This window comes from Pterocles gutturalis, unplaced genomic scaffold, assembly GCF_000699245.1.
Source record: "Pterocles gutturalis isolate BGI_N339 unplaced genomic scaffold, ASM69924v1 scaffold5968, whole genome shotgun sequence".
NCBI classification, from domain to species: Eukaryota; Metazoa; Chordata; class Aves; order Pterocliformes; family Pteroclidae; genus Pterocles; species Pterocles gutturalis.
In genome coordinates, this window is record NW_010117925.1 from 127967 (window position 1) to 153366 (window position 25400).

Sequence of the window (25400 nt, forward strand, 5' to 3'; positions counted from 1 at the left end):
CAAAGGAAGCTACAGGGATGTTGCAAGGGGGAATGCGCTGGGTCAATTCAGCAACTCAAGTCTCTGCTTCTCAGCTCAGAGACACCAGCACAAAATCCACTGTCAGTGTGACCTGGTAATTCTTTTAAATTGAAATCAAAGCTTGGAAAAGATTAACACCTCTGGCAGATCATTCACTGACTGAAAGACAGGGTCAGCCCACTGCTTAACAGATGCAAAACAACTCAGTTAAGCCATTGGGAAATCCCAATTTAACAGGAAAAAAAAAAGACCAAAGGTTATTTAAACTTTCAATATTTATTTAACTATAGAAAGCCCTGTGAAATAACCTTAACAAGTATCCCTGGGATTCTTCAAGTGAAAGATCTCACCCAGCAAGAGCTGAAGTTCTCCCAGTGTAGAGCTCTCAGCTGGTAGCATGTGAGTAAGGAGAGCTGGCAGCTGAAACACACTGTAATTGCCTTTAATATGATCACAGCCAGTGCTTCAGTGGGGAGGACCCCTTTGAGGTGAAAAGAAAGGCCCAAGACATAAGCAGGCAAATATTGAAGAGTATCCAGTCATGAAAAAATATACTATGAAGAGGATGTGCTACTTTCACCTAAGCATCTCCCTTTGGCCAAAAGTCGTTGGCACAGAGCTGCCACTGAGGGTGCTTTAGCTGAAGGAATTACAGGTTTTCAGAAGCATCTGTAACTGTCAGCAGGGTAGGAGCCTTCTGTTTATCACATAATGAAGTGAAAAAATTTTAGAGAGCAAAGACTCCATTTCAATGATGTTGCTAATGCCTCCTCCTTGTACCTGAACCTGCACCAGTGAAGAGCTGTTCCCTTCTGGGGCAGAAAGTCAAGGAAACTCACCCACAGCGTGAAGGAGAGTTATCCACCAACTAGTGAGCTTCCTACAATAGCATGGAAATACTGCATCAGCCATGTGAAACCACCACAAGGAGAAGCGTGCTGTTCCCTGTAGGTTACTTGTGCAGAAATTAAGTTGCTAATGACAGTCGGATCAGAGCCTCTTGCAGGAAAAACCAGCAGGTTGCCTATGTGACAAACACCCAGGGAGGACCAAGTGCTCTGCCTGTCCCCAAAGGGACCATTAGGTGTTTTTTTCTAACCTCAGAAGATGTGACTGAGGAACTTGGGAAGCGGTGACTCGACAGAATTTTGTATTTATTTCTGAAAGGTATCAGCAAGAGGAAGAGGCAGCACAGAAGAGTTAACTAATGGGGTTATGGGGATGGGATAAACAGATGGTGTGGTGAAGAGCCATTTCCCTCCCATTTACATGCCGACTGCACTAAATCAATCCCTGGGCTTTCATGCCAATAAGATAAGGCTCTGCTGGGGAGGATTTTAGTGATCTGGCTTTATCCTAGTTGTGGGTAACATTCTATTGTGTCCCAACATTTAGACTATTCTCGGGGAAAAGGTCCTATATTTTTTTCCACATGATTCTTGGTGATCTTCCCTAATACCCGTATCACAGCCATCACCTCTTCTCTAGATGTGGATCTCTGTAAAGCTCATCAGCACTGTTTTACGTTTCTATCCATGTATTAAGGCACTGACACAGGATGCTCCTTAGGAGCTGAGCCTGCTGGTTTTGCAGACTTAGCTTATCTCACTGCTCCAGACCCAAACAAATTAGTTTGTAATCCTCAGTATTGTATACTTTGGCAAATCTGGCTTTAAAAGTGATCAGAAATTACCTCCTCATGTAAAATTGGAGTCAGTCCAGTTGATTTTTCCCCTCTCCCTGCCTGGGGCTAGTAAGAAAACCCTGTACCTGCACAAATAACAGGTCTTTGCAATCGATAACATTGATGATTCTGTACTTCACCATTTGTAACTATGCTCACCATGTTTACACACTGTTTGTATCCTTTCTAACATTCCCTGTGCACACACAATTAAAAAAACACCAGCTGGTACACAATAAATGCTGCTGGAAGGACACAGCGAGATACTGGACAGAAGAAGTATAGATTTCTACTTCTGGCTCTGTTCACTCAGATGCTGTGTTCACTTCCCAGCAGTCCTTTTGACCTCTGAGACTTTGGCTAAAGCATCCTCTCCGCTTTCTCTGGTTTAATTTTTTTTTTTCTGGTGTCTGAAAAATCCAGCCAACCCTAAGCCTCCCACACAAGACACCAGTTCTTCAGTCATCTTCTCACAGGAAGACCTTATCCAGGCACTTCTGGGAGGCTGACTATCCTCAGTGGGGTCCAGCACCCACCCTAGATGCTAGAGGGTGCCTAGAGATGTGTAACTGTGCCAGGTGTTCCACCCATGGGGCAGGGCTGGTCCATGGAGCAAGAGCATCTGCTCACAAGAAGGCTAGGAAGGTTTAAGAAGGCTGTTGGGGATTTTGCAAGGTCAATCTCTGTCCCAGCAGAGTCCTCATCTACCCTACTCACAGGTATCTGACACATTGGACAGAATTTGAGCACAACTGGTCTGGGAGGAAGCTCTTCATGGGACATGTTACTGATGGACCACAGGGCAAACAATGCCTTGGTTCAAGCTTTCTGACAAATGCTTTAGTTATGGATGATGGTTCGTGAGATCAGCCAGGCATCTGTTCGGTACATTAATGCATGGCTGCACTGAGCTTGTAAATTACTATTCATGTAATTTCGTAGAACATCTTCAGGTTATTGGCTAATTCTTTTAATGAATGGAAACAGGGACAATTAATAAACACATGAGAAACATGCATGATTTAGTTCATCCATTTACATTTCTATTGTATCCTTCTTTGGCAGGAGGGCTAATACAGCCTGGGAGAAAGATGGGGGTCATTCAAAATTGAGCTGCTCTAACTACCAACAACTGTTCCATTTAAAAATGGATTTGCCTTAGACACATGATGGAGATGGAAACTCGTTACAATGACAGGCAGTCAAGGAAGGTAGAATAGGTGCAATGAGTGACACGACATGGAAATTAAGTGCTGAGAGAGGTAAGTCCTTGTGCTCTGGAGGTACAGTGACTGATGGAAACATTTAGATAGGAAGCACTATACAAAGTCTTTTTGGTAGCTGAGACAGCTTTGTGGAGCACTAATAAAATAACCTACAGTTCACCCAAAAGTCCGAGGAGAGGTCCCAAAGTTCAAAAGATCACTGACAGATTAATTAATGGAGTATCAGAGACTTTTATAACTGCTTACACTATGATCCTTTTTTTTCCACAGTAACTTACATGTGAAAAATATGTTTTTGTTATCTTTAGGAAGGGAAACAAATTAAGGGTTGTGAAAACTAAGAAGCAAAAATATGAGGAAAAAACATGGATTAATAATATACATTCCTTCCTAAACACACAAAAGATTTTTGCCTTTCAGCAAGTTGCTCAAAAGTGCAATAATAGGGGACTCAGCTTATTTCAGGTGCTTCCCAGAATCCCCCCGTCCCTCCTGACAGCAATGCCCACCTCTGGCATATATGCAAATCAGACACTCTCAGAATTGCTCCTCCAGACTTCCCTTGCATATGACCTAAACTTAAGCTTGCTTATCACAGCAACTAGCTGACAATTAAAAAAGACACTGTCAATCAGCCATCATGAAGCTGGAAGTGACAGGCTGGGTTTTATTTTTAACTAGTGAGATTCATGCAAACTTCCCCACAAAGTTTCTCTTGCACTTTGTGTAGAATTTAATACTTTCCTACGTGGACTGTAAAAGGCAGCCCAAAAATAGCCTTCAAAGGAAGGTAAGTCTAGGATCTGCGTGGCTGCAATGATTATCACATGCTGAACCAGCAGGTTTGGGCATTACTGCATCTGTGAAGTGAGTGCTGCAAAACAAGAGATGGATGGATATATACTTGCACAGAAAAGAAAGAGCTTATGCAGGGAGTTTTATCTAGCATTTTACCGGCTTATAGTAGGCAACCGGTGAGGAGCCTTCCTGTGTGAGCCAAGGCAAAAACCTGTCTGGAGAGGGGGAGACAAGAATAAAATCAGTGCTCTCTCCAGTGCAAAATAGCTGTGAAGTTGTTACCAATCATTTTTAGACTGGACAGAACAGATCCCATTTTGGGCAGAGCCAAAAAGCTGCCACTTGGGTGAATGCTAAAGCTCTATCTGCTCCTTGTGAAGCCTATGGGAATCCATTTATTTGATCCCAATGAACAGGCAGAAGTTCTCTTTCCCCAGCCATGGTTTTGGGTGCATTGCAACTGGCATTCCCAGGCTTGCAGAAGTAAGGTTTGGAGAGTCAGCAGTCTGGTGTAGAAACTAATTTTTACACCTGCAAGTCATGCTGTGCTGTGTTACTAAAACGGCTGGCATTCAGCTCCAGGAAGCAACAACAGAAGTAACCAGAGCACTTGTAATTAATCATCTCAGTTTTGTAACATTTCCCCCTTCTTTTTTTTGTTATTCTGTTGGAAAATTTGTAGATCTACATGGCAATTAGGCTCAGCAGCCCATGCAAGAAGACATCCATTGCTCTGGGCTAATTGTTCGGAGGGGTGTAAGACAATACAACGTACCTCTTTCCCCACCTTCTGTGCAAATCCTACCTGCTAGGACACCAGCAGCCTCAGCGTTGGGCGCAGTTCTGTGTAATGGAGGTGGCGCACAAGCAGGGAACCACCTACAGCAGCGGCAGCTCCCAGGCATACTGGGAGCATCACAGAATAAACTGGCTACTCTCAGAGGTAACACAAATGCATTTGTAACACTCCCATGACACTGGGCACCAGAGGAGTCACACAAAGCTATGGGGAGATCGGCTTTGTTAGGACGCCTGCCCAAAAGAGCCTGCCACAGAGCTAAGCCTGGCAAAGTAACAGCCCACGAGGAAAGCTCAGGGACAGGGACAGTGATGCACTTGGGTCTGCTGCTGGCTGAGCTGCTGGTGCTCATGCTCACCACAACATCAAAACACACTGGGGGCTTGTGATAAAAACCTTCTTAACTGGCAATCAAAAATGAAATGGCAATGTTGCTTTCCATTGCAACATGCACTTTCCCTCCCCTTCCCTAGCAGCTGGAAGAGATTAAAAGCATCAATTTTAATTGATGAGGGAAGGTGAACAACAAATATTTATTTTTAATATTTACAAGATTAAAAATAGTAAACCTTTGATTTTTTTATTTGTCCTCATTCAAGTCCTGTGCCCTGAATCCATATGAGCAGACAGCCTGCAGAAGGTTTCCGAGTCAACTAAGGAGAGTCTCTTAATTATGACAGCTTTCTAAACCAGAAAATGCCATTTACCCACAAAAAACACAACAGCAAATCATTGTCAGTCTGGATCTCCACTCTAACATAGCCAGTTTACACTTTTGTTTTCCTGTGGATGCTGCCCATCCCTGACATTTCCTGTTTAATGATCCCTCCACACACAAATAAATCACTCAGTTTGCACTGCCTGCCTGCAGAAGAGATGCTCAGACCTTTTGCTGGGGTAAACCAGCAGAGTGCCTTTTATAACAGCTGCTGAGTCCCTACGTGCGGAAAGCAGCACATCAGGACATGATTTTTTTCTGCAGCCATACCTTACTGTTCAAAGATCCTCAAATCAAAAGTACGCTAATTTGCCTCGCATTTCTCAACAAAAACCAACAGTAAAATAATAGCCTGACAAACAAGATCAAATCTCCTTTTGATTTAGATTTAGACAGAGAAGCTCCATGTCCAGGAAAAAATAAATCCACCTCTGTAATGCCAAAGGATTATCAGAATTGGGCTCAGTCCTACTTAACAGAGTTGGTGGTGCTTTGCCTCTCACTCCTACAGAAGCATGGTCAGGACCTCTAAGGAAGGTATTTAATTTAGAGATTATATTCGGAATAAAATAGGGGCCTGCTGGTACCCTGTGGGATTAACGTGGCTCTGAAACACTATTAAAGATGACAGTGTGTTGGCTAATCTCTGCATCTGCCTGCAGTCTGAAGGCAAAACATATTAATCCAGACTGTGCCATGAATCCATACTACCCCAAACACCCCGGGGGATATCCTGCGTGCCCTGTTTCTCAGGTAAGTATTAAGTATTTAAACATTCACTAAGATACCCAACTCCTTGAGTTGGCAAGGAGTCAGGCTTCTCATCCACTTCTGCACCCATCCATGAACACTGTCACAGCCAAGGGAGCACACTGTGCTTGTCGAAAGAGAGAAAACCACCGTGCTCCCTCTGTGCTCCCTCTGTGCCTCCAGTGAGGGGTTCAGAGGTGCAATTACTCCCGTACCCCCGATTTCCCACAGTCCATGTGACCCAAAGGGTGCCCAGAAGACACCATCATAAGGGAGATGATGAAGTGTTGAAAAGCAGAGGGAAGGGAGCGAGGCACGCAGAAAAGAGTTCACAGATACAAAAAAAAAAAGAAAAAAAAAAAGTGAGAAAGCCAACCCACCATCAGCTTTTACAGCAATCGTGGGGCTCAGCCAGCTGTCCCATGCCGTCTGGCAGAGAGGCACAGAGGGGTGAAGTTAGCGCTGCCGCAGCCTTCTGTTTGAATTTTTATGCTGCTCTTCTACCTAGCAAAGTCATGCACAGTCCTCCAAGGACTAACTTCCTTGCTTTGACTGCCTCAAACTCAAAAATCCCCATGCCCCTAAAGAAGGTTTTGGCCCAGACCCATTAGCAGTTTCTCAAGAAATTCACAGGCATGGACCAGCCAGGGACCACTGTCAGTGGGCAGTTTGGATGAGGCCACGAGGTTTGAAATGTTTGAAGTGGGCTCTTGTGTCCCATGCACATTCAATATACAAGTCTAGACACCATCAGAGGTGGTACCAGATCTAAACCAGTGCAACAGTCCCTTAGGAAACACCGCAATGGAATATTAACATATCTGGAGATAGCTGTGAATGCAATGAAGCCAATCAATAAAAATTTTCTAAAAAATTGTCTGAAGTGGAAGTTTCTCCAAGCATAACTGAGGCTGCAGAGTCTGCTAAGATGCGAGTAAAATAAAACCATACTGATTTTTAAGACTATAACTTATTTTCTCTGTAATTATGCTCAACTGTCACTACAGCTTAACTATAGCTATAGGTCTTCATTTTCTGGGGCAATATGTTCATATAAAAGAAGAAAAACCAGATAACTGAAGACCAGAGAGGGACAGGAAAAGGCAGGAGCATCGTGAGACAAGGTAAAACAATCTTTACTTTCTCACATGAAGAAAGGAACTTGGTGAAATTTAAGGCAAGGCTAGTCTACCAGCTCCACAGTGGGAGCATGAGGTGAACTCCCCCTTTACGCCCAAAGTGAGCTGACCTTATTGCGTTAAAAAAAAGAATAAAAAGGAAAAAAAAAAGGAACAAGGTGCATTACTTTTGTTGCAATTACAGGTGAAGAAAGAGTGAGGGGCAAAAGAGGTGAGAGCTTTGGCTTAGACAGCTGAGAAAGGTGTCCTTTGCCATGGTCACCAGAGAGTTGCCTGTTACTGCAGTAATGAAGCTGTGACACCCAAACACAATGTCATGGGCAGCACAGCTACGGGCCTACAGGCCATGACTAAGGTCACTCTGTATTTTGTCCTGGAGAAGTGAAGAGGGGTGTCACCATGCCCGGCTGGGGAACCCCTCTGTGTCCCGTTAGCTCAGCTAATGCCAGCAAGCAGCAGGATCTGTTAGCTTGCAGATGCTCTGAGTCCCTAAAAAAATACAGGGAAAGGAAACATGCCATACACGTTGCCATCAAGAAGCTGATCAAATTAATTTTCAATAGGCTTGAGCAAGCCATTGCGTTACAAACAAACTCTGAGTTAAGTCATGCCAAAAGCCTGCTGGCCATTTAAGCCATAATAGAAATTGATCTGTTGGATATGCCCTTCCAGAGGCTTGATCCTGCACTCCCTGGGAGCCTTGCCACTGCCAGCAGAGGAAAAAAACTGCACATGCCAAAGAAAAGTACCAGGAGTGAGAGATGGATAAGGACCAAGTACCAGTCTGTTATATTCCCCTTCATAGGATGGGAGCCCAGGACCGGATAAGGACCAAGTACCAGCCTGTTACATTCCCCTTCATAGGATGGGAGCCCAGGACCCCACTGAAGCCCCACCAGCTGATCTACAATATTAGTCACAGCAGCTTCCTAAGCAGCATGCTCTTCCCCCTGTTTCTCTGCATCAATAATGATGGAAAAACTTGTTTTGCCCAGATAGGTTTTGTCATCATCGCTGCTCCACATGGAGAAAGCTCTGAGTAACAGACTGAAAAAAGGTGAAAATGGATGATGGACCTGCTAGTGGAGATGGACTACTGGGCAGAGGAAGTGCTCAGCATGTCCTGCTTCACAGCTACCCCACAGCTTTCTGTTTGCCAGTTACCCAAGGATGATGCTCTGACCCTTTCCCATTTGAGCAAGTCACTCCCCACAACTGATCAGGACTGAGGGTGAGCACCAGCTGGCAAAGTGCAAACAGCTCTGAATTAAGCTGCCATGATTGCAGACAGCTTTCAGAGCTCAAGACCTGCAAAAGTGCCCAGGTTCACCAGGACATGTGCAACCTTCAGGAGCAAGGGCCAATACACAAAGCAATGCTTTCTGCTTCTGACACTGCTTCTGCAACAGGACACTCTAACATAGCACACCATCTGTAAAGCCTTAAAAATGAAAAAGAAGGGGGATCCTGAATGAAACTTGGTACAACCTTCACTTCTGGTAGACACGAACGCAGAATTCAAATTAAAATAAAGCTTTTCTAAAAATTATGTGACACAGAAATGATGAGTGATTCAGTCAAGAAACAACACGTGATTCATTAAAACCTCAAGCAAAAACAGAAAGCCAATTTGAAAAGAAATTATTCTATTTGAAAGAGAAGGAAGAACAGGGTGTGTGTGAAGACACACTGATGGGCTCATCCACTAAAAAGCCTCAGAAATCCGCAGTGTGCTGGAGGCATCTGATAACATCAGTCACTCACCGTGGTGTCGTCAGCTTTAAGAGTGTCACAGGGAAAAGAACTGAGCCTCCTTGGATGGCATTGCACTGCCTCAAAGGCACTGGTTTCTCCTCGCATCTCCTTGGCTCATTCTCCAGCACACCCTCCAGCAGCAGATGTGCCAGAGGTCCCACACGGACAATTGTCCTCTTCCCTGGCTGCTCCCGACTCAGGGCTTTCACACAGCTTGTTTTGCTTATGGTAGAAACAGCAGCATGTGACCGTGTAGCTTAAAAGCTGTGGGGGAAATCTTTGCTTTACTGAAGCGCAGGCGAATTGTAGCTGTGATTTCAGGAGGGCCAAAATTTCAGTTTGATTTTTTCCTTGCACTTGCACAGACCGTGGTGGTCTGGCAGTGAGCTGAAGATGGTGCATTAACTAGTGCAAAAGGCAGCAATGATGAGAAAACTAAAAAAAAAAAAGCTTTAAAAATATTTCCGCTGAACACTTGTTTCCTGTGGTAACACATTTGGTAGCTTGCTGTAGGTCTTCCTTGCTGAATTTTGACCATCAATAAAATGTACATTTATTTAAATGGACTTGAGCCTCCTAGAGGTTTGTCTTGGCTCCCCTCCTCTGGCCGAGCTCCACGGCTCAAGCTTGCAGAGAGGCTCTCCTCCAGCTGCCTGAAATCTTGAAAGGCACTTAATGAATTAGACACTATTAATATTCTCTTCCAACATCAGAAGGCAGTAATTAACTCTTCGAAGGCTCATCCCAAACGCTGCTTTACAACTTTCAATCCTCAGAGGCAGCTATGTAATCTCATTGTGATTTTAAACAACATCTTTCCAGATTAATTATTTTTCCCTGTTTGGAGAAAAAGTTCAAAGGCCTGGTTCTGCCTCGGAGTGTGCATTAGTGACGTTAGATGTGCCATAAAGATTTCAGAGCATGAAACATGCTGCAATACTTGGCAATTACCGATTAAAAGTCACCTCTCCACCCTAGGCAGGAGAGATGGCTGCAGGTTGAAAAGCCAGCAGGCACGTTCGCTTTATGGGCTCGTAAGTACAGTGTGATGACTGAGCTATCTAACACACAGTAAAGAAAGCGAAATTCCAGAGTTGATAAGAGCACGCCCAGCAGATGCCTTAAGTAGGTCATTCAACATGCCAGGCCTCTAAATGTTATCTGGGAGTGAGAAAACATTATTTTCCCACTTCAATGTGACTTTCCTTTCCCTGTCAGGTGGAACTAACCTTTTGTGCTCAGTACTATTATTAATTTATTAGCCTTTTGAACGTCTAAATTGTTTTGCAGCCTAAGTGCCTGTTGAGAGACAATGCAGCACAAACACGTGTGTGTGTGTGTGCGCACCCACACACATCCATGAGTATTTTGAAGAGCAGACGTGATGGAAGAACAATTCTGTCTATATATTTCTGGCAGTGAGAACAGCCATTTTCTTGAGCACAGAATCGCAAGGAGTTATAATTAAACGTCAAACCTTATGAGTGACGACTACGTAGAAAAAGTGCTAAGTATATTTCTATTGAAATCAATTAAAGGAGACAATGATTTTCTTTCCATTTAGATTACACAAATCCAGCACAAACCCCTGCAGTACGATGCAGCTCTGTCAGCTGGTCTCATTGCCTGAACAACTGCTTTGTGTTCGCCTGATGAAACTGTCCCAGATGGCACAGCTTTTCCTAGGAGATGAACTCACCGTCAAACACTTCTGCACCCAACAGGGAATCACGTATACTTTCAGCAGACAGGAGGTTTGAAACAATCCCCGGAATAACTTTATGTAACGAGACTTAGATTGTGTCCCTGGTGTTGAAAGCAGCATGATCTATTTCGTGCCTAGGAACAATACAGAGAATTTCTCCAAAGCAGGCTCTGGCTCAGCACATCTTACTGCAATACTAGAAGTAAGACATTTCCCAAAATAGTTCGTGAGTAAAACTGTAGGAGACACCATAGGTGGAGTTCATCTGATGTACCCTAGGTATTTAAAAGTTAGTGATCAAGGACTCTCTCAAAAGTCAACAGAAACGGGATGATTTTCCCATCTCAGACTGGGCACTAAAGAGGGGCCAGATGATTGCCTTCTGGAGGAACCATTCCTCATGGGCTATAAAGGTGACTGATCACTATCCTGGATGTCACCAACCAGCTTTTGAAAAATGATCTCCACTCTGCATGTACCACATTGACAAAACCTTTCTTCAACTCTCCATCCACTCTCATGCAAAGCCCACACATGCACCCAGCCCACATTTCCGTTCCTTCTACAAAATCAAGCATTTCTTTAAAAGTGTTCAAGACCAGGCTGGATGAGGCTTTGAGCAACCTGGTCTAGTGGGAGGTGTCCCTGCCCCTGGCAGGGTGGTTAGAACCAGATAAACTTTAAGGTCCCTTCCAACCCGAACCATTCTGATTCTATGAAGCGCTGTTCCTTCTTGCTTTGAGTCACTGCCCCCACGGCAAAGTCCGAGTACCTAACACTGAGCTATACAGCCAGTATCTGTACTAGGGACCTGAGCCCCATGAGTGTCTCCACTGAGCTTGCTCTCTATAGCAGGGCCTTGCAGAGGAACCAGTTTTCCTGAAAAAAAAAAAAAAAAAAAAAAAAAAAAAGGGTGCGTGGGAGAGAAGAAAATCCATGAAAACCCAGGCAGGAGGCTATTTCCCATATGCATCCCTGGGCTACCGAATTGAATTCCAGCTCATTGCCCTGTCAGGAATAAGATCTGTACATGTCTTTGCTGTACACAACCTTGTCACACATAATGCCGGAAGGGGAGTCCCAGAAAGCCAGCTGAAGTGACAAGTTCACAGTTTTAAGAAGGAAAGAAAACATTTTTGGCACAACGTATGTGGCATTATCTTGTCCCATGAAATCACCGACAGCAATGCCTGAGCAGAACTGTCATCGTGGGACTGTAGCTGGTGGCACGCTGCAGGTAGGCAAGATGGCAATGGGGAAGGTACTGAAGTCAAGTCTTGGAGGACATCTTACCAACACAGAAGTGATAAGCTAGAAACCCTGAACCAGCTTTCAAACCCCAAAGCCCTTCTTCAGGTCGAAAGCAGAGTAAACAAGCTTCAAGTCAGAGGTAAGCTAACAAACTGGAACCAGACCAGATTATAATGCAGCTCTTGCAGGCTTCAGCACAGACAGGGACTGTAACCCCCTTGCATCTGCTTTTTGCCATGGGTATTTTGTGTCATACTTAGTATATTAATAAGCACAAGGAATGCACTAAAAATTAAAACTCAATTGAAAGAAGCATTTGTAAGATGCTCCAGTGGCTGGAGAGAAACCAGGCTTAGAAAAGTAAAATTCTAGTTGTGTTGAACTACTGTTACTGTAGAGCTGAAATTGTCTTGTGAAATACTGAGGCAGCCTCAGTACATTACCAGGTGAGACGTCCTCGGTACAGCTGAAGAAAAATGTTTCAGCAGCTAGAGGATCACAGTTAATGCTCAATAATCTATAAATCATTGCTATGTGATTTCTCCATGCAAACGAAATCTATATAACCCTCATCAATCTTAAAAAAAACATCATAAAGATTAAATTTTGCAGCCGCAATGCGAATTAAAGAATCCCTTAACCTGTTTTCAAGATACGTCCTTACAGATAATTAATTTTTAGACAGAGTGTTCTTTGAAAGGACTAATGGATAGTGAGCATTGCTGATTGATTATAAAATGAGCAGGAGGGTTTAAGAAGTGAGCTGTGAATATAAATTTGCTACCAAGCTTTATTAACCTTGCTATATTAAAATTCTAAACTATGCAAGCAAGAGAAGCAAGTACTAATATAAAATTTTTCTGGATACATTTTATTTATTTAACACGAATAAATTTCTCTTAGTTGGTCTATGCCATGTAGATCCATCAAACTGTCCTCTGACCTAAATCTTAGCAGATGAGAGACGAAACTTCACCTCTGAGGAATTCAGAATCTGGATTCTATCAGACTATAAAATATAACTTTATACATTATGCAATGGGGAAAAAAAGCCAAAAACCAACATCTGTAAAGGGAAAGAAATGTAATTTATATGTCATCCTGCTAGGACTGCTCCTCAGAGCTGCAAATCTACGGGAAACTTTTATTGAGCCATCATTAACGAACAGCAACAACATTTATTGAAAGGCCAGTTAATCTGCAATGACCTGAAAACATCAAGAGTAAATTGGGGGTTGTTAAACACTGCGAACAGTCGGCAAGAGCATGCAGCCTCTTGGTGAGAGAAAGGGGAAAACAAGAGCTGTCGCCTTACCCGCTTCCTCAAATTGCAGGTGAGCGTGAGATTCCTTGAGAAGGAGTTTGCAAAAGCAGTATAAAAGTCCAACACTTTAAGCAAGGCTTCTCGTTTAATAATATGTAAATCGCAGTAGGTCAGGGCCCTCACATTGGCACACGCATGGGCCAGACTGGTTTCCTTCCAGAAGATATCACCAAACACATCACCTTTACCTGAAAAACAGCAGGATAAATTTGTTAAAAAGGGAAAACTTACACAGTGTTCTTCAGCACACAAATTATTTCCTCCCAAACTGTCTTATGCTTCCAATTACTCTAACATAAGCTCCCAACTGTGAAAACTAATAAGGGTAAGAGTTTTCAAAGTGTCTGAGGTACTTGAGCATCCTTAGCAGTAGCCCAAGGTTTTTAAGGTATCTACAGATTGCTCTGTGAAGTGTCACAAAACATAAAAATCAGATTGTAAAGGTCTCCTTGTAGCTGAAGATGCACATAATAGATTTTTCAAAGGCTCACGAAAATAATAAGCTCTTAACTAATGTTCAGGTGACTGAATATTTCTGAGGGTCTGTTCCTAAGTGATTTAGGAGCCCCACTCTCACCAAAAGCCCATGACATCTCGGTCCCTATATCACCAAGGCTTTGCAGTGCAGTGCAAGACCCAGCTTCCAGGGCCCAAGAACCACATTTTAAAGGATGTCTGAACATTTTTAATTCAGTGTAAGTGGCAAGACTCCGGGAAACCCATCAAAAACCTCCCTGAGATTTTTAACCTCTAAATAACTGGCTCTAAATATTAAACAGATCCAGAAGTCTAGTTCTAAATCCAAAACCACCCACTCCAGTAGAGGTTTACACCTAAGACAGTATTTAAATGTCTGCTGAGTAAGAGAAGGTTACCCTTAGACACGTGCACATATAAATAACTTCAACCAGATGTGAGCATTACACCTGAAGGCTATTTCTACATTGGTAGGCAGTGCAGCAAAACAGCTGATGCTGAGGACCTGATGTTCACCCTGCTTGAGGATTTAAGACTAGCTGAAGTCCAACCCCACAGTCAGAAGAGCTCTAAGGACTAGAAGCACATCAGACGTGCTCCTCTGCATCCCCCAGCTTCCTTCCCTCTGCGAGGACTCCGCACCCCCAGACAGCTGTGCTAGACAGGAGAAGCGGGGAGGATCGGGACATCAGATTCAAAATCACACTCCTGACTCAAACACCAGCATGGATGCGGACTGGAGAGATGCTTTCAGATCTGGACCCTATGGCTACTCTGAGAAGTAGCGGGAGCAGCAGAAAGCCCCTTGAAGCACTGGAAATCTGCCTCTTGCTGCCCGGCTGCTCTCCAGCCACAGGCTGGGCGAGGGCCATAGCGTGTGGTTTGTGGCTGACACCAAATATCCTGAAGCAGAAACCAGGGTACAAAGGGCATTTTTTGTTTCAGACCCCAATGATATCAAAGCTCTTTATTTTATCAGCTATTAAAAGGAAACTGAAATCAATCAGTCAGTGGTGGCATCACTATTGATTTCGGGTACCTCAAGCAGCCCCTGGTGAAGGTCAGTGATTTTATAGTTTTGGGATAAAAAAGGTAATACATTTTAATATTTCCTCTTTTAAGAACTTGTAATATTTCACTGAACTCTATATTGGGAACACAGACCAGAGCAAAAATTTATCCAATCTTATTACTTTTCAGGGTTAGAGGCTCTATTTCTCTATTTCCATTTCTGCTTTAGATGTTGTATCCAGTAAAACACAGCCAACATTTCTCATGAGGAGTAAAAGAAAACGTGCAAGTCCTTATCTTAATTTCCTTGTTTTATCTCCTAACAAAAGTCTGTATAGCAGAATTGTCCCTTAGAAAGGTTACAACTGCATTTTCATTAAACTGCTTTTAAATAATTCTACATATTTTGATGTAATTAAAATTAACTTCACTATGTAATACAGATGGTGTAATTTATAAAACAAGTTGCTTTAAAACGCTCTCCTTATCACAGAGCATTTCCTAGTAATATATCATTTATCTAATTTACTGTTTTGAAATTACCCTTTGCAGCTAATTGTCCTTGTCTATACCCACAGTTCAAAACCTGGTATACAGACATACTCAGCACAGTTACATAATTTATAGAAAAGAGACCATTTCTGAAATGCACAAAATTGCTTAACGGATTTGCTTTTTGAGGTGGACACAGGACAGAATTGAGTCCTGCTTTCAGCGCCTGCAGAGCACAGTTAAAAAGACAGAACTCAATAATAGGGACTATTACGATTTTCCCGCTGAAATGTGAGCAAAACACTTGTTTTCTTTCCAAATTTAAGGTAATACAGAGTTAATCTAAGCCAAGAGGTTGAAAGCATTGGATGCTCGCTCAGAAAGTCCGCACGATATTGTTACAGAATGTGTACCCACACCACAGACAAATGAAATCTCCATTTGTGAACTTGAGAAAATCTCATTGTCTTCAGTTCAGTGAGGCAGGGAACGGCACTGGCTCCCTCGGAAAGGCTGGGACATGATGAACTGAACCTATTCACTCCTCCATGAGCCATCGGTCACTGGATTTGAATGGTGACGCTATAAGCTCCCCTTACATTGTGGTTTATTCTCCTCAGAAAGTATGAAATCTTGGAAGCATCTAAGGGTTCTTGAATTTGACATCTTCCCCATACACTTCTGAATCTCATTTGCCTGTTATAAATGTGCTAAGGAATGTACCGAATGAAAACAAAACCAACCAGATTCTCCAAAACAACGTCTTTTCTCATAAATACAGAGATTAATGTACTATACTTCATCCCTATTAACTGTAGCTCACTGAGTAGGGAGTGGTAATTATTCATTCAAGTTTAATTTTACATGGCACAACTAAATGAAAAAAAAAAAAAGCTACTTTTCAGAGTTGCAACAGAAAATTTAGGTGGTAGGTCTGAAACATCAGCTACACAGAGGCACGTATAGCTTGTACACACTTGCACAACATGTGCACACCTCCAGGGAAAGCCTGGGGCTGCGCTGGGAATACAGAGGCACTTGGGGCTGAGGCAGCCTGCAGACTTTTCGAAGCCTCTCTCTAGAGATTTATCGAGGCCTCAGCATGTTACCTCCTAAATCTGTACTGCCCTGAGTCCTGAGCAGCCTTAACACCTCTCCTGAATGAAGGCAAAGCTCTGGGAAGTCCTCCTGTCCCTGCTCTCACAGTGCCTGAAGCATCGCTGGGAAAAGGAACGTTGTCAAATTAGAGTGGGAACCGCTTGCATACATTTTTCACTTGGTATGAGGAAAGAGGAGCATCAGAATATGGATACTGCTGGATTAAAGCTGGCAGGAACACGGGTGTAAGGATTTGGGGACTGAAAGAACCACAGAATTCAAGAGGACGTGTGCAGGATGCTGGTGACAGGCATAATTTTTGCTGAAATAGCTACAGTGGGATCATCCTAAACATGAAAAAAAAAATTACTGGTGTATTATGTACATATGACTGTACATAAAACATACATATATATTAATGCATGTTTGTATATACATTTAGAGACAATCATATGGTATGTAACTATGTAATAGGTAATGATATTTCTATACACTATTCTTTCTTTTATATTATGATAACTCTGCAATACAGAAGTTGGGGGGCAGGTGTTCTCTGCAGCCTTGTGCCATGGACTGACTTGCAATTTGTGAGACAGCAGCTCATGCCAGGACCTTTCAGGCAGAAAAAATTTTATAAGGGCCTTATGAAACTCCACAGGAGCTTGCAAAGGGAATGAAAAAGTCCTTGGACTCAGAGAGGAAAGACTCTTCTTAAACAGCGTCTCAGAACCCATATAGATCTATGTAATGGCAAAACTTATCCTTCTCCAGATGGGGACAGAAAATGAGGTAAGAAATATCCTAGTGGACACGAGAACTTGATGGGGCCTTTGCAAGAACGTTTGGGGAGGCAGTGAAAGAATAAATTCTTGGTGGAAAACAGCACTGAGGAAAAACAGACGAAAGGGACTAGGACTTCTTAAGGTGATAAGGTGTTTTTCTGTGCTGTGCACTTAGGTATGTCGTGGTTTGACCGGGCTGCCAGCCAAACACCACAACAACCACTCGCTCACCCTCCCCTCTCCTGGGGATGGGGGAGAGAATTAAAGGGACAAAGGGAAAAGAGACTCGTGGGTTAAGAAAAATTTAATAACTAGGCTACAATAAAATTGAAAATAATAATGATAATAATAATAACAGTAATATATACAAATTTTCAAATATACAAATGAGTGATACATAGTGCAACTGCCCACCACCCAATGACCAAGGGTCAGCCTGTTCTCAGCTAATGATCCCGGAGCAGAGAGAGTCACAAAACTACAATCCCAGAAAAGAGATAAAAGCCTGAGCATCTGAGAGAGCGAGAAGTGACCAAGAGAGCGAGAGACAACCCCTAGAGGGAGCAAAGATCCAGCCAGACCCTCATCTATATACTGGGCATGACATGCATGATATGGAATATAACACTGGCCAATTTGCGTCTCAATCCTAAACCTAAGGTTGACTCCTAAGCCAGTAATTGTGGGCTATGATCCCTCCCAGCTTCTCCTGCACCTGAAGACACTTGCAAAGCATGAAAAGTTCTTGACTGTCATGGCAGCAACTACAAACATCAGTATGTTACCAGCCTTCATCGCAACACAAATCCAAAACATTGCCTCATACTAGCTACTATGAAGGAAGTTAACTCTGTCTCAGCTGAAACAAGGACAGCCAATACATCAGCTACCCTGCCCCCCATTTTAAAACATCACCAAGGTCCCATCAGTCACACCAGCAAAAGCCAGACGTGATGAATAATGTAGGCTTTCCATCATGATATGCTCAAATCTTCTGTTGCTAATGAAAAGCAAAGGCTGATTTTGTTGCAGAATCAGAAAAAAACTGTATCATGTAGAGAAAACATTCATCTAATCAGCTCAGCTACCAATAGCCACGAAGGGATGGCAGCATGGACAGAAGTGGAGATCAGTGACCAAATATCAAACCCCTGCAGCCATAATTACATATACTGGTATGCATATTCATACAAGTACATCTGTGTCTATATATCTGTGGTGAAACCTCTGGCTGCAGGACAGATATATCTCAAATTGATGTAGAAATCCAATGAGCAAGGAGGGAATCAGCTCCTGTTACCCAGAGCAGCACACATCTCTGTGATGGTTCAGCAAGTAGGTAAGCTCTGCAGCTCCTTGCCATGGGACATCAGGGATGGTTGCATAGGTTTTAAAAAATGACAGGATGGATTCATGCAGTAAAATCCATGTGTAGCTACTAAACAAAAAAGATTGCCCTCTTGGTGAGGAAGACCTTGAAACACAATTTAATGGAGAGCTGGAGACTATTCTGGGGAAGTATCACTGTTTGCTTAATTAATCTTCTTACCTTTTCCTGAACATCTGCTACTGGCCATTTTCAGAGACAGGCTATGGCGCCGGCTGGATTTCTGGGCTTAGACGGTAGAGCTGTTTATGTCTGAAGAGGGGACCTGGAGAAGATGAGGGTGATGTAGTGGTGCAAATTCATCAGCCGTCTCCTGCCAGCTGGGACATCACTGCTTCCTGCATGTGCAGTCTATGATGACTACTAGACTGGGAGCAAGAGCTCCTTGCCTCCGTCAACGTTTTAGCCAAAACCTCTGCCTTTCCCAGGGCATCCAGAAGGGCCAAACTCCCTTGAAAATCACAGCACAGCTGAGCAACTGACCAGTCAGAAATCCAGCAATACAGGACTGCATGTTAACACGTGAAAGGGCAGAATGATGAGGAAAAACAGCATTTCTAGCATTTGAAGGATGTCAAAATAGCCATCAAAGAAACAATACAAGAGACTGTGCCAAAGATCCAAGTCCACGCCGGCAAAGGTACTTTGGATTATTTAACACAGTGTAACTTCCTCATCTGCACCTAAAAACACAAAAGAAAGCGACCTTTCTTCCAGCATTCAGAACTGCTGCAAGAGCAAAAGGTCTACATAGACTTTCTCCTGTTATTGAAGGGCTTATGGTCCCCACCTCTCTCACTTTTAGTGCAAGTCTCCTAGTACTTCATGTTTTTCTAGAAGCCCCAGCTCCTGGAGACAGGATATCTCCATTTTGATTTTACACAGAAATAAGTTTCTATCCTTCCTGACTGGGGACATGAACTTGAAAGCATGACCATTCCCACCATCTTCAAAATTCGTAAGACAAATCCAATTGCCTCAAACTGTTAGTCTGATTTAAAAGAAATATATCACATGATTTTAAAAATAATTTTCCTTTTCTTTTGCTGCCAAGGCTTTTGAGTTTCTGGGTTTGGCAGTGAAGCGTGCAGGTCTAATTCAAACACATTTCATTTCAGTGAAGGGAATCTTTCTGACATTGGAGGCTTCAGATCACATCTATAACACACCAGCTGGCACTAAATTAAGATTGATGCTTCTTATTATAGTTAACTATCATGAAGACAGAGACGAAAATATTTTAAATTTACAAAATAATGTGAAAAATTGAACATTCCCTTCAACTCTGTCAGTAAGAGCCAATAACACTTTTGAACAAGCATCAGTAGGACTGAATCTTACATAGTATCACATATGCGGACCCAGACCTACAAGATATGACTTATTCCAAGGCATATGCTCAAGAACTGTGTGGTTCAGAGCTGCATGTCACACTGGTTCTCGGATCAGTAATCCTTCAAGGAATTTGCAAAATACTTTGAGATTCAGCAGTTAAAAAACAACCTGCACCATCTTAATTATTGCAGTCCTGCTAGCGAAAAAAAATCCCCACATTTTATGGAGCATTTTACTCTTAGGTAATTTAGAGCTTTAACTCACTGGAACAAAAGAGACTTTTCCTATAGATGAAATAGGACACAGGCTGTTCGGTAAATTGCTACCAGGTGCGCATTACTAACCTGGGGAAACTCTCCCAATTAGTCTGCCTTGGTTTACTGCATATGAAAAACGAAAAAAAGGTTCAGCATAAAATATCAAGAGCTGATTTGACATAGGGGCAAGTTCTGCCACCTTCATTCCACTTGAGAAGTAACCTAAGCTGCAACTAAACTAATTAAAATCACAGAATTAGCTACTAATACTGTGAGATGGAATCAGACTGACAGTTTTTCATGTCATATATTGCATCACACACGGTCAGTCTCATCCTGTACAAAGTACATGCCTGGCTGCGTAACACCAAGGAAATTCAAAGTGTTGATGCACGGATCCCAAACACCAAATTACTCTTGCCCACAGATGAGAGCTAGGGAGTGCCTGGGTCTGCTGCTCACCTAAACAGGAGCTGCTGCTTCCTCAGCCTCCAGAGAACTTTCCCCTGTGTGATTTGGCAGGAGACTTAATCTTTTGACCTCTAAACGCATGTAAGATTAAGAAAAGAAGAAAAAAGATTAAGAAAAAGACTCATCCCTATTTTCAGCTGTCATACCAAATTCAAGAAGACATGCTGGTTTCACTCCTCCTTTCCTTAACTCCTCTGATACTGCATAATATTCCCTTCCAAGACCAAAAATTCAGAAATAACTCATGAAGCAGACCTTTAACAAGTGAAATTCTGGCTTGCCTAAAAACAATAAATCCAATAAACAACAGGTTGCACTGGGACTATACGCAGAACATGCTGAGAATTAACATGCAAGACCTATAGGCAAAGAACAACTTCACTGAATACGTATGGGATCAAGGCCCTAAGTGTGGGTGAAACACGAGCTATTAAATCTATATTAATCCAGGCTTGACTATCGAAATTTAATTCATTCAGCAGCAGCCCCCACTCGCCTTTCACTGCTCAATATATTTTTATCACTATGCAGTTTGAGCAATATTTTTGATCAATTCCTACAATCAACATTTGAACATGGTGGGTCATTATTTCTCTGCTGGCAAAACAACTTCTCGAAACCTTGTTAATCAATCTGCCTGGTTTCAGTTCCTGCACAACTTACGCAGTCAGCTGTGCAAACAGCGGCAGCTTCCAGGGACACTTGGTTGGCATTGCCACTTACGCAAAACTCCTCGCCAGGAGCAAACTCAGGTTAATTGCGGCAGGGTGAATTGTGAGGTGCCCTCTGCTAGCAGATGCTTCATTTCATTAGCCTCAGGGACTTCAAACCCCTGGTCCTTCCTGAGACTTCTCCGCCGATAACAGCTCCCTGTGCAGAGCAGTGGCAGTTAAATGGTTTACTCCTGCTTGAGACGGTGGAAAATTACTGATGTGCCTTCTCAGGGTCACATCGCTTGCTAGGAAAAGTTTTGATAATTAGAGACAAGACTGTTTGCCCTTCTCCATTATCCTGGCGATGGCAGATGAGTTATGTTAAAATGACTGGATCTGGTTTTCTCCAGCAAAGCAGCCCCCCGTCACGCCAGCTCTGCATGCGAAGCACTTTCTGCTGCAGCAGCAGTCAGCACCTGCAAAGGTGGGAGATTGTCCCGGAGAAATGGAGATGATAACTAATGAGGGAAACATAATGGGGCACCTGGTTACCTTCATTAGTGAGTCCTATAAACTGTGGATCTCCAATTGGATTCATTCCTTACTCTACCAATTTCTGTAATGCTGATTACTGCAGCAGCTGGGCATTTAATTAGGCACAAATGAGAATAAAACCAAACCAGGGGAGAATAAAACATCATGGTGCTGCAAGATGGGCTGTCAATCACTGGGTTTCACCTGCTTTCGAGCACAAGAAATGCCAAAGTTGGGGCCATTGAGCCAGGAAAACTGCTGCTGAACAAGAGGATGGTTGTCTCCACAGTGGAGCCAGCAGAAAGCACCCGGACAAGATGCCAAGCCTCCTGAGGACACCGTTTCGGCAGGCAGGGAGGCTGGAAGTGCCAACTCACGGTGGCTGCGAGGGAATTGAACCTGATAAGGGAAGACAAAGAAGGGGAAAAAGCAGCAACACTGTGGGGTGATTCATGCTGGGACCTGAGGGAGGATGAAGCCCTGCCCTTCGCACAGAAGCACAAATGTAAGAGCTGGAAGATGCACGTTCTTAACCTGTTTTTATGCCTAGGATGTTCCACTTTGACGAATATACCAAAACTGTGTGTATATATATATATACACAAAAAAAAAAAAAAAGGACACACCTTCTCTCGATCTCTTTTTCTTTAAGCAAGGTAAATAGCGCTACCATATTAAATAACACTACACTCTTAAAACAGTAACTGCAATGTACCAGTTCCAAAGCAAACTTAGGAAATGGACAGCTCTGCAAGAAGCAGAGGCTGTCAGACAACATGTCCTGCCATGCTCCTGCTCCCATAGAGGAAATTAATGAGGACAAGTTTCCAAACGATACTTATCCCATTTCCACTCTAGGTTACTGCTGGGGTATGGTGAAGATGGAAAGACTGGTAGTACAACCCTGTAAATTGACTTCTGCTTGGAAACCCAGTGTGACAGAAGACACTTGGATTACTCAAAGCAGGCTACAGAGGCTTTCACATTAGGCAGAGGTTTATAAACCTGGTCTCCCCCTTAGGCAGATTCACTTTCCTTATGCTTGAACTTCTCAAGGCAGAACAGATCGATAAAAATTATGTTCTTCACCGTCTGATCTGCTGTTGCTATTTCAGGTGCCGCAGCTGCCACTATAGATGTTTTTGCAACTACATCTGGGAAAGATTTTCTTCCACAAGTAAATTTTTAGGATATGACATGTCATAATTACTCAGTTCACTATTCTGTTAAATAACCTGTCAGAGCATGAAAAAACCCTTCAGTGTGCTCTATGACTGGAGGAAGCAGTTTATCTTCCTCTAAGTTTCATTTACCCATTCTGCCAGTCCCTGTAGCACACAATGAACACAGCTGTGAGTCATGGGATCACCTGTCCTGATCTGATTCTGATGGCAGAATCTAGGCACTTTTGGCAATTAAAGGTAATTCACTTTAACTAGATACGTTTAAAGCTAAATGGAGAATAACATAGATGCTAGATTTACCATCTCTGCAAGGCAGAAACGAAAAGTTCTTACTGTCACTCCAAACGCACAATATTCATTCGTAAACGCTATAACGTTTTGCATATAATCCATTTAGTGATGGCTTCTAGTTCAGTAAATTATGTATTTACTGTTTGTCTTCATTGTAATACCCAGAAAACCATTTATTTGTTTAAATGCTGGTACTTACTCTTAAAGCTTTTGTTTTTTAAATAGCTGTAAGCAAATATAAGATATTGTAACTGAGATTAATAATAAAAATGAAATGGTTCAGTGAGCTGAAACACAAGGAATATTTTACTATGGAAATTGCAGATTTAGGAGGTTCACCATAATGACTTCGCATCTGAATATGGAAACAGATTCATTCTTACATTAAATATCTCTTTTTAAAAATCTTAGTATGTACTTGAGTACAGAAAGCTGCAGCAGGTATTTCAAAAGAGCAAGGATGTGCATTTTCCTGAGTTCATACTCTCCAGCTGTGAGGACCTGGGTTATGCCCTCGGGGTGCTGTCCCCATGCAGTCCCCCCCACACTTCCCACTCCTGCCCCAGTGCAGGACAAGTGTACACAGGCTTATACAGCAACACGTCAGGAGTCTCTTTTGGCTACATGCTTGTCTTTGTTGCTCCTCTCCTCCTCCTTGCTCCCAGCTGGGAAGGAGCTGAAGCCTTGATTCACAACCAGTATTGACTCCCCACATGTGACCTCTTCCCAGATGCCAGAGCAACTCCCAACCCTCATCTCCCAGCAATCATTCCCATGAGCTACGAGAGGGACCCACGGAGCTCTCTGGAGCCACCCATGAAGGGATGAAGCAGTTCAGTGGTTCAGTGGGGTGTAAGAGGTCCCCTAGCACATGGCCACCCGCTGGATTTGCCCTCAGGGAGCCACAGCTCCAGTTTAAAAGAAGGTAAATAGCTAATATTCAACAGATGAGTTCTACGATAAATGGGTCTATTTCAAACAGGCAAGACAGACTCTGGATGGTTTTCATGCAGAGCCACCAGTTCTTCCTCTACATTGTTCTGCCTCTGAGGATGACTCCTGCCTCAACACCAGTGCTGACCACCCAGTCTCACCATCTGCTGCACCTTTCCCAATCCCATACAAGCTAGTGAGGGGTCTGCATTAGGCTCTTTTCCACTCACTGCTGGCAAACCAGACACCACAGTGGGGTGACGAGGTGATTAACATGGAGCTCCCACATTATTCAGACTTCTCACAGCTGTGGCTGGATAGACGGTGCATCCCTACCTCTTTGCATAGTCAGATCAGACTATTTTATTTTCTGTAAAGTCAGTTTACTACAAGCGACAGTTTTGCCTTCTTGTAGAGACAACTGTTTGCAGGTATTCTGGGCTAGAATACAGACAAATTAAAATCCCTGTGGGAAGGTTAATGTGGAAATCCTCTTGAGAGACTAACATAAAAAAAATGTGCATTCCTCTACCAGGCTATTTAACAGATGTGAAGTACACAGATGCCATTCTCTTCTGCTCAGAGACACTGTAACTGTGACCACGGAGCTATACTGGGCAGAAAGAGCATTCCCAATGCCATAAAACATGAAGGGTTTGCTTCTAGAGTAGCATCTCTGGAGACAAGACATCTCCATCTTATGACAACCACTACCCTCCTGTAGTCCCAGCCGATGTTAGGCAAGACTAGTTAATATTCGAAGCTAAGCAGAAGGCAAATATATCCAAGCCAGCAGCATTTCAACAGAGATCACAGTACCTAAAATAGCCACCACCTCGTCATCCTGGATGACTTCTAGGGATCCTGAGACCACAAAGCAAAGAGCATCAACACTTTCCCCAGCGTGATAGATGAGGTCTCCTGGGGCACAATGGATCGTCTGAAACTCCACAGCCAGGGCTCGCAGGCAGCCGTCGCTAGCCAGCCGGAAGGCAGGGTGCTCGTTAAAAACTTTCCGGTTTAGGTGCACACAAATATCTGCCCTCATGTCCTTTGGGCAAATCGAGAGAACCTGAAAAAAAGAAAGATGAAAAATAATCAGCTTGGAATATGACACTAGGCCAGCACATGCTTTATGAAATAACTGAATGGATGGATCTGAAGATCCTCCTGAGTGGATCTTAAGGTCGATCCATCCAGTTATAGAAATCTTCTGGTGGGAGCTTTTTCTTGAATTGGTGTAGTCTTCTTCTACCCATGTACTGCTTTTTCAGCTGGAAGTGATGTGGAAGAAGGGACTATTCTGTTACACTGTTCTCATTCCT

General features: G+C 43.1%; 1 protein-coding gene across 1 annotated transcript in view; it reads right to left on the reverse strand.

The window, feature by feature from the left end:
• Nucleotides 1-25400, reverse strand: part of KCNH5 (potassium voltage-gated channel, subfamily H (eag-related), member 5) — a 154072-nt gene that overhangs the window by 15967 nt on the left and 112705 nt on the right. Inside the window, exons 9-10 of the mRNA XM_010075987.1 lie at nucleotides 24895-25147; nucleotides 13162-13358 (exon numbers count right to left, since the gene is read on the reverse strand). Coding sequence (XP_010074289.1) covers nucleotides 13162-13358; nucleotides 24895-25147 — 450 coding nt within the window. The remainder of the gene's footprint in view (nucleotides 1-13161; nucleotides 13359-24894; nucleotides 25148-25400) is intronic.